We start from the raw sequence: 14,836 nt of genomic DNA, 5'->3' as shown, positions 1-14,836 counted from the left end.
GGGTGATTTGCACAACGATTAGACTATTGCCCATTTATCATAAGGAAAGCTTCAAAATGATACTGCGCTCATCTGAGTTATGACTCATCACTATTCCACTGGGCTCGAACGCAGGATACTATTAACTTTAATTCACTCGCTGACAACGTTTAAAAAGGAATCAAGCATAAACCCGGAACACCTTGCCTCTCACTCCACAGTATAGCCCAAACGAGGGTGTCAAAAGAAAATAACACCAATTAGACACAAGCGCTAATAAAGGTGATTTGTACAGCCGTGCCCATGTGGTTCAGTTAGTCGAGGGAGAGACCCGCAGTCTCGTTAAGCTACACTCCTACAAACAACAGCATTTCCACACAATGAACTGAAAAGACACGCATGAAAGAATCACCCTGAACAGTGATCCAGATTACACAATTCCTTTTTTTTTTTTTTTTTTTTTATAGAGCCCGTGGTTCCTCTGATCTCTTTCTCTCGTCTAGCAGAGGACAAGTCTCTCTAATCACTAGTTGCCATCCTACTGCAGGTGAACAACGCGCGGTCCGAACTGCAGTCAAGCAGCGCCTTGCATAAAGATTGGGGTTGTGCTGGTGACGGGGAGGGAGAGAGAGTTCTCCCCTTGGCGCACCGTGCTAGCTACGGCTTCGTCCACCTAATCTGCAGCGTGGGTTGTTTAAAGTGAACGTGTATTGAGCACTGAGCTAGGCTAATTGTTCTAATGATGTGAAACGTAGGCCTATTATAACATGTAGTGTCTTTTTCCTGTGCATGACGGGCGCAAACGTGACACAACTGCCGATGCTGCGGTAGGCTTTAAGGTAGCAAACTAAGATGAATTCTGATGTGAAATGTGATCTTTATCATAATCTCAAGCAGTCTCTGATTTCTTAATTTACTATGACAGTCAATTATGTTAACTGAAGGACGTATTATGACTCATGGTTTGGATGATTTTTTTATTTAAATGAGCACTGCAATAAGTAAGGATGACACAGCAACTGCATTGAATACATGTAGGCCTACATAAAGCAAAGTGCGTGGTGATGCTGTGTAGGACGATAAAAAAAAAAAATAAATAGAAGAGGGTGTCTGTTTAATGTACACTAAATCGAAGGTTGTTTCTTAATCCATTACACTATCGTTAATAGTCGTATTATCACATTCAGTAATTTAGGCCTAATTTATAAAAGGGTCAGACCATTTTGACCGAAGATCAAGGGGCAGGTTCAAATACCACTGTGCTGATGGTTGCATTGCATAAAACCGTCTGCTAAATGAAAACAAACTTCACAAGCACTCGTCCATTTAAAAAACGACATTAGCCTACGGCATTTTAAGGAGGCAAATTATCTTAGTTCCCATCTCTGCAATGTAATGGTTGCATAGACCACCGGTTTGAACTAAATTCATGAAGTTCATTGAATCTAGCCCCTGGTGGTTTTCGTCATCGTCATAGTATTTTGGCGACAAGTGTGAGAGGCAGAGCGTGCGTTTCTTGAGCGTTCACAGTCTCCAACAGTCGCCTGGGAGTCTTCCAAGCCTAAACTGCAGTTTGAGGCAGGCAGAAAACAATCCCCCCTGAAAACAATCCCCCCCCCCCCACACACCACTACTCTCAAAGTCACAACGCGGAAAGACTCACAAACCCAGTCACTGTGAAGGCTCAGCTCCGCTCCTGTGGAATGGACATCCCGAACGTGGAAAGAGAGGATTACTACTCACGTTTGAGTCAACAGCACAATTTCTTAATATTTTAAGCAATACGCCATCACTTCAATTTTTTTATTTACATAATTCAATTTCAAGACCATTTTTTTCTTTTAGATACTCAAATATATAAATGTATATAAGTTAAAATGGCTGGGATTAATTTGACCCTCAAGGATAAAATATGCTTGTAAATTTGAAGACAACCCTAACCCCAAACCTGCAGGAGGAAACAGTGGAAGGAAGAATGGTACCCAGAAACAACCTCAACACAGGGTCAAAGGGCACGGGGAATCCCTCTGAGGAGAGGAGGAGGAGGAGGAGAAAGGGAGGGATAGAGGGAGGGGGATGGAGGAATGGAGGAGATGATTTGTGAGAATTGGCATCGTCAAGGTGATTGTTAGCAGCTAGCGTTAAGCCTCCCCTCCCCATACCTCCCCCTCCCATGATCTCACGTCCTCCTTTTTTTTTATCCCCTCTCCTCTCCACTCCTCTCCTCATCTCCTCTCCACTCCTCCTCTCCTCTCTCCTGTCTACCACACGTGCACACCTCTCCTAATGGCTTTCAGAGATTTTCCCTGACAGCTGAGTAATTATTCATGAGAGAGGAGGCCGTTACGAAGCCTGCTAATGCAGCCTATAAGAGGCTTGGTCCACGTTACATTAGTCTCTCTTTAATTACAGTAAACACTGACAGTAAAAGTGTAGGCTGCTGTTGGCATGTTACATTAATTGTGCGCAGTTGGTGGTCACTGAGGGGAAGGGGCTGCTGGGGGTGGAGCAAAAATGAATCGAGTTCAGGCGGCATTGATTTGAGGTCACTGACCTCCCCCTTGCAGTCTGCCAATACGGGAAGCTAGGAGAATGAACTTGATGTACCGCAGAACGAAAGAAAGGCGAGCTTCTATCTTTGACAGCGGCGGTGGCCTCTGTCTCCTGTAAGGTCTGACATTTCAACCTCTGCCACTGAGACTGTGCGTTAAAGCAGCTCATCTAATCTTACATGTTAATCTCACATTTCGCATGCGGAGAAAGAGGTGGTGCTGGCATTGGAGGAGGGCCCTCTGCGACGGTGGAGGCCGGGGAAGGAGAGAGGATGGGCGGCTGAAACAGTCCAGGACTGTTGACACTGCAATGCACCATCCACATGCACGCTTGACAGCCTCCCCTTAAACTGGCAGAGTTATCAGGGTAACCACACACACACACGCACGGAGGCAAGCACAAAGCACATATGCACACAAGAACGTCTGCACATACACACACACACACTTTGTTGTGAAGGTTTCTATTACTAACTACAGTATCCTTGATACACAGCAATATCTATATAAAGATTTTTGCCCAGGATGCTGTACGTGAATTCATCCTCATAGAGCTCAGACAGACCCAGATATGTTCATATCCTACACAGGCCTGCATGTGTTTAACAACTTAGAAAACATGAAAACTCAAAAACATGTTTGCTTGTGGATACTTTGATGCTGTTTCCCGCTGCCATCAGATAGTTAGCATGCTCTTTGTAGCCATGCTGTGGTCCTGCATGTGGCTGGTTTATGACTAGGCAGACTAGGTAAGATACCAGCAGACTAGGTAAGATAGCAGCAGACTAGGCAAGATACCAGCAGACTAGGCAAGATACCAGCAGACTAGGCAAGATACCAGCAGACTAGGCAAGATACCAGCAGACTAGGCAAGATGAGGTTCACATTGTCCTTCGTTTGAGGACAGACACCAGCTCTGAAAACCTCCTGCATCAGAACATTTCTTTCAGCACATTTCTTTAGTTTCATGAGCCTGCGTTGTCCTGCTGGACAGAGGTCGTTTCAGCACCATTGTGCAGGAGGATGAAAGAGAAAGAGAGAGAGGGAGGCAGAGAGAGAGACGGAGGGGGGGTGAGGGGAGGGATGGAGAGATAAGTGGGGTTGAGGGAGGGAGGGAGTTTGAGGGAAATGGAGAGGGGAGAGAAAGAGGCTATTACTGAGCTGCCTTCAAAGTTGAATTACTAAGTGAAGAATAGGAAAAGCTGAGATGTCCAATGGACCAAGGTGAAGTCATAGACTGTCCTTTCCTCTGGAGAGGAGAGGAACGGAGAAGCGCAAAGGGAACAAGGTTATTGGTCCACTGCAGTATTCAGTCTGCAGCATGCATCCTGCTGTCCAGTCTATCTTAGTCCCGGGTGAGCTCTGAGATGATAGCCGGAGAGTTTGGGGCACCATTTCAAAGAGAATTGGCTTTCTGACTCATAAAGTACAGATTGATATTTGCGTGGGCAGCATGGGATCATGTTTGGAGTCTCAAACTCTGCAGGACGTGCCTCACACACATATACACACACATACACACACACACACACACAAGTACGCACACACACACACGACTGTTACCTGAACTCAATGGGAGGCTGGGGGGCTGGAGGACTTGGAGATTAGGATGACTCACTCAGGATATTGGAGGGGATTCCTCCTCAAGTACACTGGAGCTGACATGACACTTTTCTATGAAACGCCATACAGACATGTAGATGATGTCTAGTTAAATGGTATCACATGAATTGACATATTTTGACACACGTACGTAGATCCATGCAAAGCTTGTGATTTTGAATTGCCTGCTAGCAATGGTTTTTGTCATTACTCTCTGCATTTCCGTACAGAGTGACGCCCTTGAAGTGTTCTGACAATACCTCTAGAGAGAGAGAGAGAGAGAGAGAGAGAGAGAGAGAGAGAGAGAGAGAGAGAGAGAGAGAGAGAGCAAATCTGAGTGAAATTGAGAAAGAGAGAGGGGGGATATAGATAGAAAGAGAAGAGGGGGATCGAGAAAAAAAAAGAAAGAGTACAAAATCGATGGAGAGAGACACATACAGACAGGCTGGTTCTGTTGTCTATTGAATACAACGTCAGTTAGATTTGCTGCGTTGGATACAGTGGAATTCTGCTCAAGTAGTCTCCTTTCGTTGCCACGGAGACAGCCCCTGGCGACATTCCAGTGAGCTGGAGGTGGCCCCGTTTGATGACATCATTCCCTCAGAGCCACTCCCCCTCTGAAGATGTCAGGTATCATTGGAAGCTGCACGATGACCAAGCACTTTGCTTGTCCTTGTTCATCCCTCCTGCCTCTCTCTGCCTCGTTCGTCCTGTGTAATTCGATGTCGGGTTATCTGGTTTCAGAGAGAATAGGACCATTGCATCCATACAATACCTTTATCCTTTGTTTGTCCTGAGGGGGTTTATTACATTACTTTTAGCAGTTTATTCAGTTAGCAGATTCTTTTATCCAAAAGCACTGAAGTGCATAACTCAAAAGTGAGTTAAACTGCGAATAGTCATCTTACAGTAAAGGGAGCGTCATTGACTTATCAAGTGCAAAGGAAGCATAATGATTTTATGACTAGCCTGGTATTTATGTCAATTGTGTGAAGGAAAAGCACGTTTCTGGCAGGGTAATCTGGGCTTCCCTTTGTCACACTGAAAGCCTTGAACTGTGAGTCTTCAACCAGAAGAGCGAACTTCATAAATGGTCCCCAAAAGACCTTTAGATACCTGCCAGAGAGCAGACGGATGGTGTGGACAGAAACATAGAAGACAGATCCGTCTGAAGTCTGCTCTCCAAGTCGGCGACAAGGTGGAGTCTAAGGGGACAATAAAATGACATGTATCACCAGTGAGATGCCTTGAACAGTGTCAGATGGTCTCGTTCACAAATACTTCATCTTCCAGTTCTACTATGACTGGGCCCCTTGAAGGGGCTCTCTGCGCTGGTATTTTCTAATCTGTCGCTGTTGCTCGAGTGGCTAGCTCAAAGACATTGTCATAGAGGAGGAGGGCATTGAAGAGGGGAGGGGAGAGGAGAAGAGAGGTGAGGAGATGAGAGGACAGGGGCTTTCCTGAAATATATAGTGTTGTGCGCAAGGTTACAGAATGCAGTCAAGCAGACCTGCATCTGTATGACACATACAAGCAATTGCACTGCTTAAAACCCCATCATTTGGTGTGAGTGCAGGTCAGTCCTGCCAATTGTTGATAGAAGTTTGCAGAGTTCTGGGTTTTCAACTGTTGAAAGGAGTTCCATTGATAGAACTTCAGGTAATGGATTGCTCAGATTATCTCTCCACCACAGAGAGAGTTGTCTTCCTCCAGCTTTAACATGTCCCATATTACCCTTCTTTTTGAGCTGTGTCAAGAGTGATTTATGAGCACAGGGAAACTCACGGACACGCTTTGCCCCGAGATATAAATATAAAGACAAGTCTATTTGTAGCGCCGGGGAAAACACAGGCAGTCAGCTGTTCTGGAGCAGCACCTGGGCTCACAGGAACTGTCGGACCATCTCTCCAGCCAAGATTCTTAATCAACTGTTTCTCTCGATCCGACACAGCGTTGAAGAGAAGATCTGAAACGATTATCTGACTTGAAACTTCATTGAAGGTCGTGAGATGTGTGTGTTGCGTACAGTAAGTGAAGGCATATTTTGGTCACCCAAAATTTACCTCTTCTTCTTACTTATCTGAGTAATCCGTCTACCGGAAATGGTGAGATCAATGAAAATACAGATCCAATCTCACTGTTCTGTGAAAAGATTCTGCATATGGCACTGGCCGTCCCATTTCTCTGTTCTGGATCCAAATGTGTAGATACAAACGATGAATAACACGCTCAAGTGTAATGTATTTAAATGTGTCCAATCATCTAAAGTTGATTGTGTGTTGAACAGTATTACTTTCCTTTGTGGGAGTCAGGTGGCTCAACGGTGAGGGAATCGGAATAGTAATCTAAAGGTCGCCAGTTCGATTCCCGGCTGCGCCAAATGACGTTGTGTCCTTGGGCAAGGCACTTCACCCTACTTGCCTTGGGGGAATGTCCCTGTACTTACTGTAAGTCGTCTGCTAAATGACTAAATGTAAATGTGTTTAAAGCAATCTTTCAATGCTCACATACTTCCACTAGAGGGCAGTACTGGGCTGTGTTTCCACCAGTCTCAGACACGATCCATCCGGACAGACTAAAACAGCAACAAACATGCCTAAAACAGCATGTTTTTAAGCTCTCATAAATACATTTTCTTTTTATTAACTTTCTCCAAATGACTGATGAATTAATAATGATAGTAAGAACCAGAAGATTTAGGTTAGTCCATAATTATATATTTAATTGTTAAAGACTTGCTAACGCATAAATACGTCACCATGGATGTATTTGGAATAGGATTCATTTTTTATTTTCTCTGACAGAAACACTTTTTGCATCTTAAGAGACATAATGACTCAAAACGAAACTTTCGTTTTATTTTTTTACTTATTTATCAAGAAGTAAGCCTACGGTATTCGTTTGTAGTGGTTAAGTTTGACGTCAGTCTTAGTTGGCATGCCAACTCAGAGAGAGCGAAAGCAGGCTTGCAGTTCGGGTGATTGGAATAATGTTCTGAAGATAACCGACAGCGCGGAAGTAGCCTGGCTAAATACCATTTTGCCCTCTAGGCCAGATGCCCAGCTGTGTCCATTCTCTGTATGAAATCTCGATGAATCTATTCACCTAAGCTAATGTTGGGATATTAACTGTAGGCAACGAGGCCAAATGTAACTTGTAGCCTATTGATTTATAAGTTGTTTGAATTAGGCTAAACTAGGGCGTTGGATAAATAATGCAAGTTAGGTTGGTTTTACCAGGTCCTTTAATCATAACATAAATGTGAAAAGGTCATCAAAAGGATCTTCTTTTGTGTTTTAAGACAGATGGATGAATCAAATGTGAAGGGTCTCCGTGGAATATCTAAGTGGTACCATGGCAACATTAATGGGGTTACCCAGGTAACAATCGTCGTCATGGAGACTGCATCACAAGGCGGGTTCAATAGCAACCAGGAGGCGGGACTTTGAGCGTGCATGCGCACATAATAATGTATTCAACACTGTTCACATTACGAATGGGACATTCTTTTAGGAGCGTGTTCAATACCCTAAGGAAACCCTAATTTAAATCCATTGTTTTGTCCTTTAGTAGAAACTGTGATCAAATGAGACATGCCACATAGCATAGACCTACACAAATATATATTTTAATCCGTTATATACATAAAAAAAAGAAACCAAGTTTAACCAAAGACCCTTTCCGAATCTTGGGTTTACATTTATTTATGTTTTTGGTATAGGCTAAGGCGGCTCTGAATGAAAATACCTGTAGTAACATGTGCGTTACCTTTCGTATCGACACGACATCGACTCTGAATTACCTGAATAATAACACGAACAATACTCGGACAGTCGGATCTCATAGTGGATATCAGTATAGAATAACCTTACAGATATTTGGGCTATATATTGCTATATTCATTATACAGGACTGATAAACACACAAACCCACCCCCACGCCAAACACAGACAACTCTGTAAAGATTGATAGATTGTGAGGTATAATGCTACAGTAAGGACGGCAACACTTGACATCAACACCTGCATTTGACTCAAGGACGAATCGAAATATCACGATATGGTAGGCATCCTACCATACAGTACACTGTAGGATTTCTACGTCCACTTAACAGATATGAACACGTCACGATTGCTTATCATGAAAAGAGTAGTCGTAATAGAGATTCCCAAGCCCGCTACATGCTTCATACATGTTTAAGGGCCAGTCTTTTACACGTCCGTAAAAATCTTTTTGATGTTTACACAGTTTTGTTTGTTTTCGTTACTGAAGCTGGGCTGTTTAAACGCACTGTTGAGGCTCTCTTCTATAACCATATATTCCAACTTGCTGAGAGATGAGGCGCTGCACGTACGCTTCAGTTCGTCTGACGGTAGGTGTTCACAGCTACTGACATGGAGGTATTGCGCGTGCTCTTCCCCGTCAGTTTCCCGATGGTAAAAGTAGTTGAAATTAGAGACGATAACGGGCACCGGTAGAGCAATAGTTAACACCCCGGCTATCGCGCACAAAGACCCCACTATTTTACCACCGATGGTCACCGGGTGCATATCTCCATATCCCACGGTAGTCATGGTGACCACGGCCCACCAGAAGGCATCTGGGATGCTTGTAAAACTGGAGGACGGGTCGTCCGCCTCGGCAAAGTAAACCGCGCTGGAAAACAGAATCACTCCTATGAAGAGGAAGAATATGAGCAGGCCCAGCTCTCTCATGCTGGCTTTTAATGTCTGCCCTAGAATCTGAAGTCCTTTAGAGTGACGGGATAGCTTGAAGATGCGGAAGACTCTAACGAGCCTGATGACCCTGAGGATGGCTAGCGACATAGCTTGCTGGCCGCTCCCGTCACTGTCAGCCAGCTCTGTTCCCAAAGTGATGAAGTAGGGAAATATAGCCACTATGTCAATTATATTCATTAGGTTTTTTGAGAACGTGGTTTTGCTAGGACACGCAAAAAAACGGACAAGCAACTCAAACGAGAACCAGATAATACAAAGGGTCTCTATCACAAAGAAAGGGTCTGAAAACGAACTTGGGACGTAGGGGGCAGTCCCGTTAACTATCGGTGCCACGGTGGCCGTGTCCTTATCATCACGAAATTCCGGTAAGGTCTCTAAACAGAATATAACAATTGAGATTAAAATGACAAGGACTGACACTATGGCTATTCCTCTGGCTGGACCAGAGCTTTCGGGATATTCAAACAACAGCCAAACCTGCCTTTGTAATTCATTGTTAGGCAAGGGACGCTCCTCTTCCTTTATGAATCCTTCATCCTCTCGAAATTTTTCCATTGCCTCTTCCCCGAGCTGATAAAATCTAATCTCCTCCGAGAAAATATCAATGGGAACGTTAACAGGTCTCCGGATGCGCCCCCCGGACTGGTAGAAATAGAGAATAGCATCAAAGCTGGGTCGGTTTCTGTCGAAAAAGTACTCGTTCCTCAACGGGTCAAAGTAGCGCATTCTCTTCCTGGGGTCTCCAAGCAAGGTTTTTGGAAACTGGTTGAAAGTTTTAAGTTGAGTTTCGAAGCGCAAGCCTGAGATGTTGATAACCACTCTCTCACGGCACTCGTGTCCGCGCTGGTATCGATCAACGGACAGGTGGGTCGAGAGCGCAGTAGACTCTTCCAGCATGTTTTCGACAGTCATGACGCCCTTCTCCGCCTCGCCGTAGCCTGGGTTTTCACCGTTATCCCCCCTGTTCCTCAGAGAGGAGGGTGAGTCGATGAGGTTGAAGTGGTCATCCATACAGGTGGTGTGGCAATGGAGAGTGCGCCGCGCCTCCCCTGACTGCCCGCCCTTGGAGAGCTATTAACCGACAATCAAGCGACGTGTTTTCTCTCTCCCCTCCCCATTCCTTCGTATCCACAGTAAAGTGTTTCCGCCTCACGAAGCGCGCACGGAGGTTTATAAACACATGTCTATTCCCGCCCACGGCGCGCATATGTCAGACATACTTCCAGCATCCGCCCAATCGGAAACCAACTTGACACTAACAGAGACACCAGAAGCTCGTGCCATCTCACTTTGTGTCCAACCTGAGTGCCATAAGCAACACATTAGAATGGGCGATGACACAGTTCTGATGCCGTGCATTCAACAAAACACTCGAGTCTTATATTTGTTCTTTACACTTGCACTTTTCACGATCACACGTAGAAAGTGGAAAGTAAGAACTGGCTTTGTTCCATTGCTCCTTTCTTTAATGTGCAGCTATGCTGTAGCAGGTGTCCTTACCATGCTGCTATCCATGGTGCTGAAATGGTCGCAAGCGTCTTCATTCATTGAATACATTAAACTCTTTACTCATTTCTCTTTCACACAATGTTGTTGAAGTCTCAACTTGTGAATATAACCTACACAAATAGCCAAACTGAAAATTCTCGTCTAGAATATGAGATTGTGGAAGTACAAAAATACTGCATTCAACCTTTTGTTTCCAAACATTATATATTGACAGAGTAATGTGTCAACAAGACCTGAACATAACAGATACAAAGATGAGAAAAACGACTTGTCATTTCCTTTTAAATTCCCTCTATTCATGACGTTTCATCCTTAAAATGCCCCCAGCAATCGCCAGAGATGTCACCCCCATCTTGCGTTGGGATTGATGACGAAAAGGTAAATCGATGCCATTTATTATTCATGCCAACAGGCCTTATCAAAGGCAGGCTGTCACAGTTGGTGGCACTGGAACATATTAATCTGCGTGCAAACAAGCTCATCGACAGCTGTAATTTAATCCAACAGAAATAAGAAACTCCAGGAATCACACAACATGGGATTATTCCAGATTTTTTTTTTCAAAACAGTTTTTGATGCAGGTGTAGTTGTTTCGGAGGCGGCGTTGTAGCGCGGACAGGGTAGCTTGGGTAACTGTCACGAAGCTGCCGTCAGGCACGTGGCCTCGGGGGAATTACCGTTTTGAGAGGGTTGTAAAACATCCCCCCCTCAGTCTGCCTGGTAGCAAAGGTGATTTATTGACTTCTTCTGTATAGTAAATCAGTCTCCATCGATACAGAGCTCGGTATTAAAGGTTTGTGCGTCGGCATAGCGACTGCTTATTGAGTCAGATTTAAAGATTTTAGATGATTTAATAATAAAAACATATATCCGTTATTTGATGAGTATGATTGAGTAAACGTAATTTTTTTATGTTGAGTAAATCATGGCTGAACATTTGGTTGGATAATGTTCGATAAAATCCACATAGGGTGTGATATTGTGTGCCATTCGTGGCTCCATGGAAATCTACCTCCTCTAGGCTTCTGCCCAAAAAAATTCTGATCGGTGATTCAGTTTTTTAAAAACACTGTTTTTTGTTTCTTCATGTTAAAGGGGTCCTTTTCAAATCAGAAAGGAAAACATCCTCTTAATGGTGAAGACGAGGTCGTTCTCAATCTCTTTAGTATTGGCTCAGCAAATTGAGAGATGAAAGAAAATACACCCTGGTTGATGAAACAGGCTCTTAGATTGTCACTGCCATTCTTTATTATTGAATGTCTCTCTCTTTCTCTCTCTGCCTCTCTCCCCCTTTATCTGTCTCTGTACCTCTATTTATCTGTCCAACTCTTTTCACCCTTGTTCTTCTCTCTTCAAAACACATACTTAGCCAGGAGTAAATTGATTTTAAATCTGTCATTTCCCAAGGCCAGTACCCAGACCAGTGCAGTCCACAGCCTGTCTTGTCAGAACCCAAATCAGACTACAGTTTTGGAAGGTGAAAATTACAAATGACCTGACAAATCATCCCATGTCAATCTTCAACCCTTTGAAAATAATAATTCAAACCTCAAATCTCAACCATTCTACTCAGTCGTCGTTCATTCACAATAGCAGGTCTCTCCAGTCTAAATGAGCAGAACCTTGGACAGTGGCACACGAAAGCAAACACACGTGGTCTCTCCCGGGTGACAGACAGAGCAGCTCTCTCCTGTCTGAGCACCGAGGTGATCTCTCTCGTCGGAACACGGCCCCTGAGCTTGGCGTTCAGAGGAGAGAGAGAGATCGATAGTTGGGGAGTGACCAGGGTCCATCGATCAGCTCTGCATAGCCTCTGATCTGTGCCAGCGGAATCATTACTTGTTCTGTGTCCATATCTGTCCCGCTCACGGGTCAAAGGTCAAGGTCAAGGTCACGAGCAGCACTCCAGTTCCTGGTCTAGGTTGGTGTGTTAATCAGTCTGAGAGAAATGTTACAAATCAACTGGTGAATGGGTGCAGACTGACAGACAGATCACTCTGAACTCAAATCAACTGTTGAACCATTCACATGAAAAACAGGAAGCCGTGTTGTGGTGGGTCGGTGTCGTTGTTTAGTTTCATGTTGTTCGGCAGTGGGAGACCTGAGAGGGGTTTACATGCCATTTTCTCTGTCCTATTCTTCCTCCTTCATAAGGCTTTGCCACAACGGTAACAGGACCAGCTGCCACGGCAACATGCAAAACAAGGTTGACACAGATAGCGAGTGGCTGGGGGCTTGGACCCAAACGCCGAAGCAACCTGCACACACACACACAGACACACACACACACAGACACACACAGACACACACACACAGACACACACACACATTCATACAATCACAATGGAGATCTCATAAGGAGAGACACAGAATCACACACACGAACATAGAACACACACGACTCTCACACAGACACAGATCAACACATCAAACACACACACACACATACAAACTGATTTAAGGAAGTAAAATGAATTGTATCGACACCTTTTCTTGTTGGGTGGACTTCCCAGACACCCACAGCATGATCTCATGAGTGGTGACAGGAGGCTGTTCCAGACACACCGCCCCAGAAATGATGTGTGACACCCCACATCTCAAGAAAATCATTCCACAAGACAAGCCCTGGCGCAGCACCTGAAGGTCACCCTGCAGATGGGACACGTGTCGAGGGTAGGGTATCAAGAGAAGTCCCCGCTCCTGTCCTCTCTCCTCCCCCCATCCTCCCTCTCTCCTCCCCCCATCTTCCCTCTCTCCTCCCCCCATCCTCCCTCTCTCCTCCCCCCATCTTCCCTCTCTCCTCCCCCCATCTTCCCTCTCTCCTCCCCCCATCCTCCCTCTCTCCTCCCCCCATCTTCCCTCTCTCCTCCCCCCATCTTCCCTCTCTCCTCCCCCCATCCTCCCTCTCTCCTCCCCCCATCTTCCCTCTCTCCTCCCCCCATCCTCCTGCTCCCCTGCCTCCATCCCCCCTGTCTCCCCTGCCTCCATCCTACCCTCTCCTCCATCCATCCATCCATCCATCCATCCATCCATCCATCCATCTACCCTCCCCCTCCCCCCACCCCTCCCCACCAGGAAGAGTGTGTGTGCTGGGTCCTGGTGGGTCTCTGTCTAGGTAATGGATTGCTTGAGCTGAGCACAATGCTCCCTAGAGCGTCGGGTCAAAGCTTTATGTCTGCGCTGAGCGCAGGGGTCTGAGCCGGGACCACGCACGTGGGGCTGGGCACTAATAGCGTCTCTGTAATTGATCGTGGTAGGGGGGCGTTGGGTTGTATATCCAGGCGGGCTGGCTGAAGGGAGGGGAGGTGCCAGGTTAGGCTATAGCTGGGCCGTGTGGAGATAGAGCTTGTCTCGGAGGGCTGCCCCATGCAACAAATTAAAGCACCTGCACTGTAGAAGTGACTGCTAGTACAGTACATCTTCTCATTTGAGGATGTTACATCATATCTTACTCATTTAGTGTCAGTGTTGTCAGCGTGGAGGAGGAGCCTTCTAAGAGCGATCTGCTGTGACGCTCAGTGGGACTCTGGCAGCCAGACAGACAGTCTCCTGAAGTAAGAATTACAGACCTGGAGAAGCAGGAGGGGAGGAATGGTGTGACTCACACCGTCTGAGTCGAGAGCGAGAGACCAGGGAGGAGAGAGGAGGAGGAGGAGGGGGAGGAGGGAGGAGACCAGGGAGGAGAGAGGAGGAGGAGGAGGGGGAGGAGGGAGGAGGGAGGAGGGAGGAGGGAGGAGGAAGGAGGGAGGAGGGAGGAGACCAGGGAGGAGACCAGGGAGGAGAGAGGAGGAGGAGGAGGGGGAGGAGGGAGGAGACCAGGGAGGAGAGAGGAGGGGGAGGAGGAGGGAGGAGGGAGGAGGGAGGAGGGAGGAGGGAGGAGGAGGGGAGGAGGAGGGAGGAGGGAGGAGGGAGGAGGGAGGAGGGAGGAGACCAGAGAGAGGAGGGGGAGGAGGGGGAGGAGGGAGGAGACCAGGGAGGAGACCAGAGAGAGGAGGAGGGGGAGGAGGGAGGAGGGAGGAGGGAGGAGGGAGGAGGGAGGAGGGAGGAGGGAGGAGGAAGGAGGGAGGAGGGAGGGAGGGAGGAGACCAGGGAGGAGACCAGGGAGGAGAGAGGAGGAGGAGGAGGGGGAGGAGGGAGGAGACCAGGGAGGAGAGAGGAGGGGAGGAGGAGGAGAGGGAGGAGGGAGGAGGGGAGGAGGGAGGAGGGAGGAGGGGAGGAGGGAGGAGGGAGGGAGGAGGAGGGAGGAGGAGGGAGGAGGGAGGAGGGAGGAGGGAGGAGAACCAGAGAGAGGAGGGGGGAGGAGGGGGAGGAGGGAGGAGACCAGGGAGGAGACCAGAGAGAGGAGGGGGAGGAGGGAGGAGGGAGGAGGGAGGAGGGAGGAGGGAGGAGGAGGGAGGAGGGAGGAGGGAGGAGGGAGGAGGGAGGAGACCAGAGAGAGGAGGGGGAGGAGGGGGA

At 46.8% G+C, this 14,836-nt stretch overlaps 1 protein-coding gene across 1 annotated transcript; it reads right to left on the bottom strand.

The window, feature by feature from the left end:
* Nucleotides 1-8,262: 8,262 nt before the first annotated feature.
* kcna3a (potassium voltage-gated channel, shaker-related subfamily, member 3a) lies at nucleotides 8,263-9,883 on the bottom strand. The gene has a single exon (XM_047026596.1). The coding sequence runs from the start codon at nucleotides 9,881-9,883 to the stop codon at nucleotides 8,345-8,347; it is 1,539 nt and encodes a 512-aa protein (XP_046882552.1). The 3' UTR covers nucleotides 8,263-8,344.
* Between the last annotated feature and the right edge of the window lie 4,953 nt (nucleotides 9,884-14,836).

Source organism: Hypomesus transpacificus, chromosome 9, assembly GCF_021917145.1.
Source record: "Hypomesus transpacificus isolate Combined female chromosome 9, fHypTra1, whole genome shotgun sequence".
Classification (NCBI taxonomy): Eukaryota; Metazoa; Chordata; class Actinopteri; order Osmeriformes; family Osmeridae; genus Hypomesus; species Hypomesus transpacificus.
Note: the sequence above shows the minus strand (reverse complement) of the source record. Positions and strands in the feature narration are given on the sequence as shown.

Excerpts from the sequence above, each read along its gene's own strand:
- kcna3a (XM_047026596.1), bottom strand. The coding sequence starts at position 9,883 with ATGGATGACCACTTCAACCTCATCGACTCACCCTCCTCTCTGAGGAAC.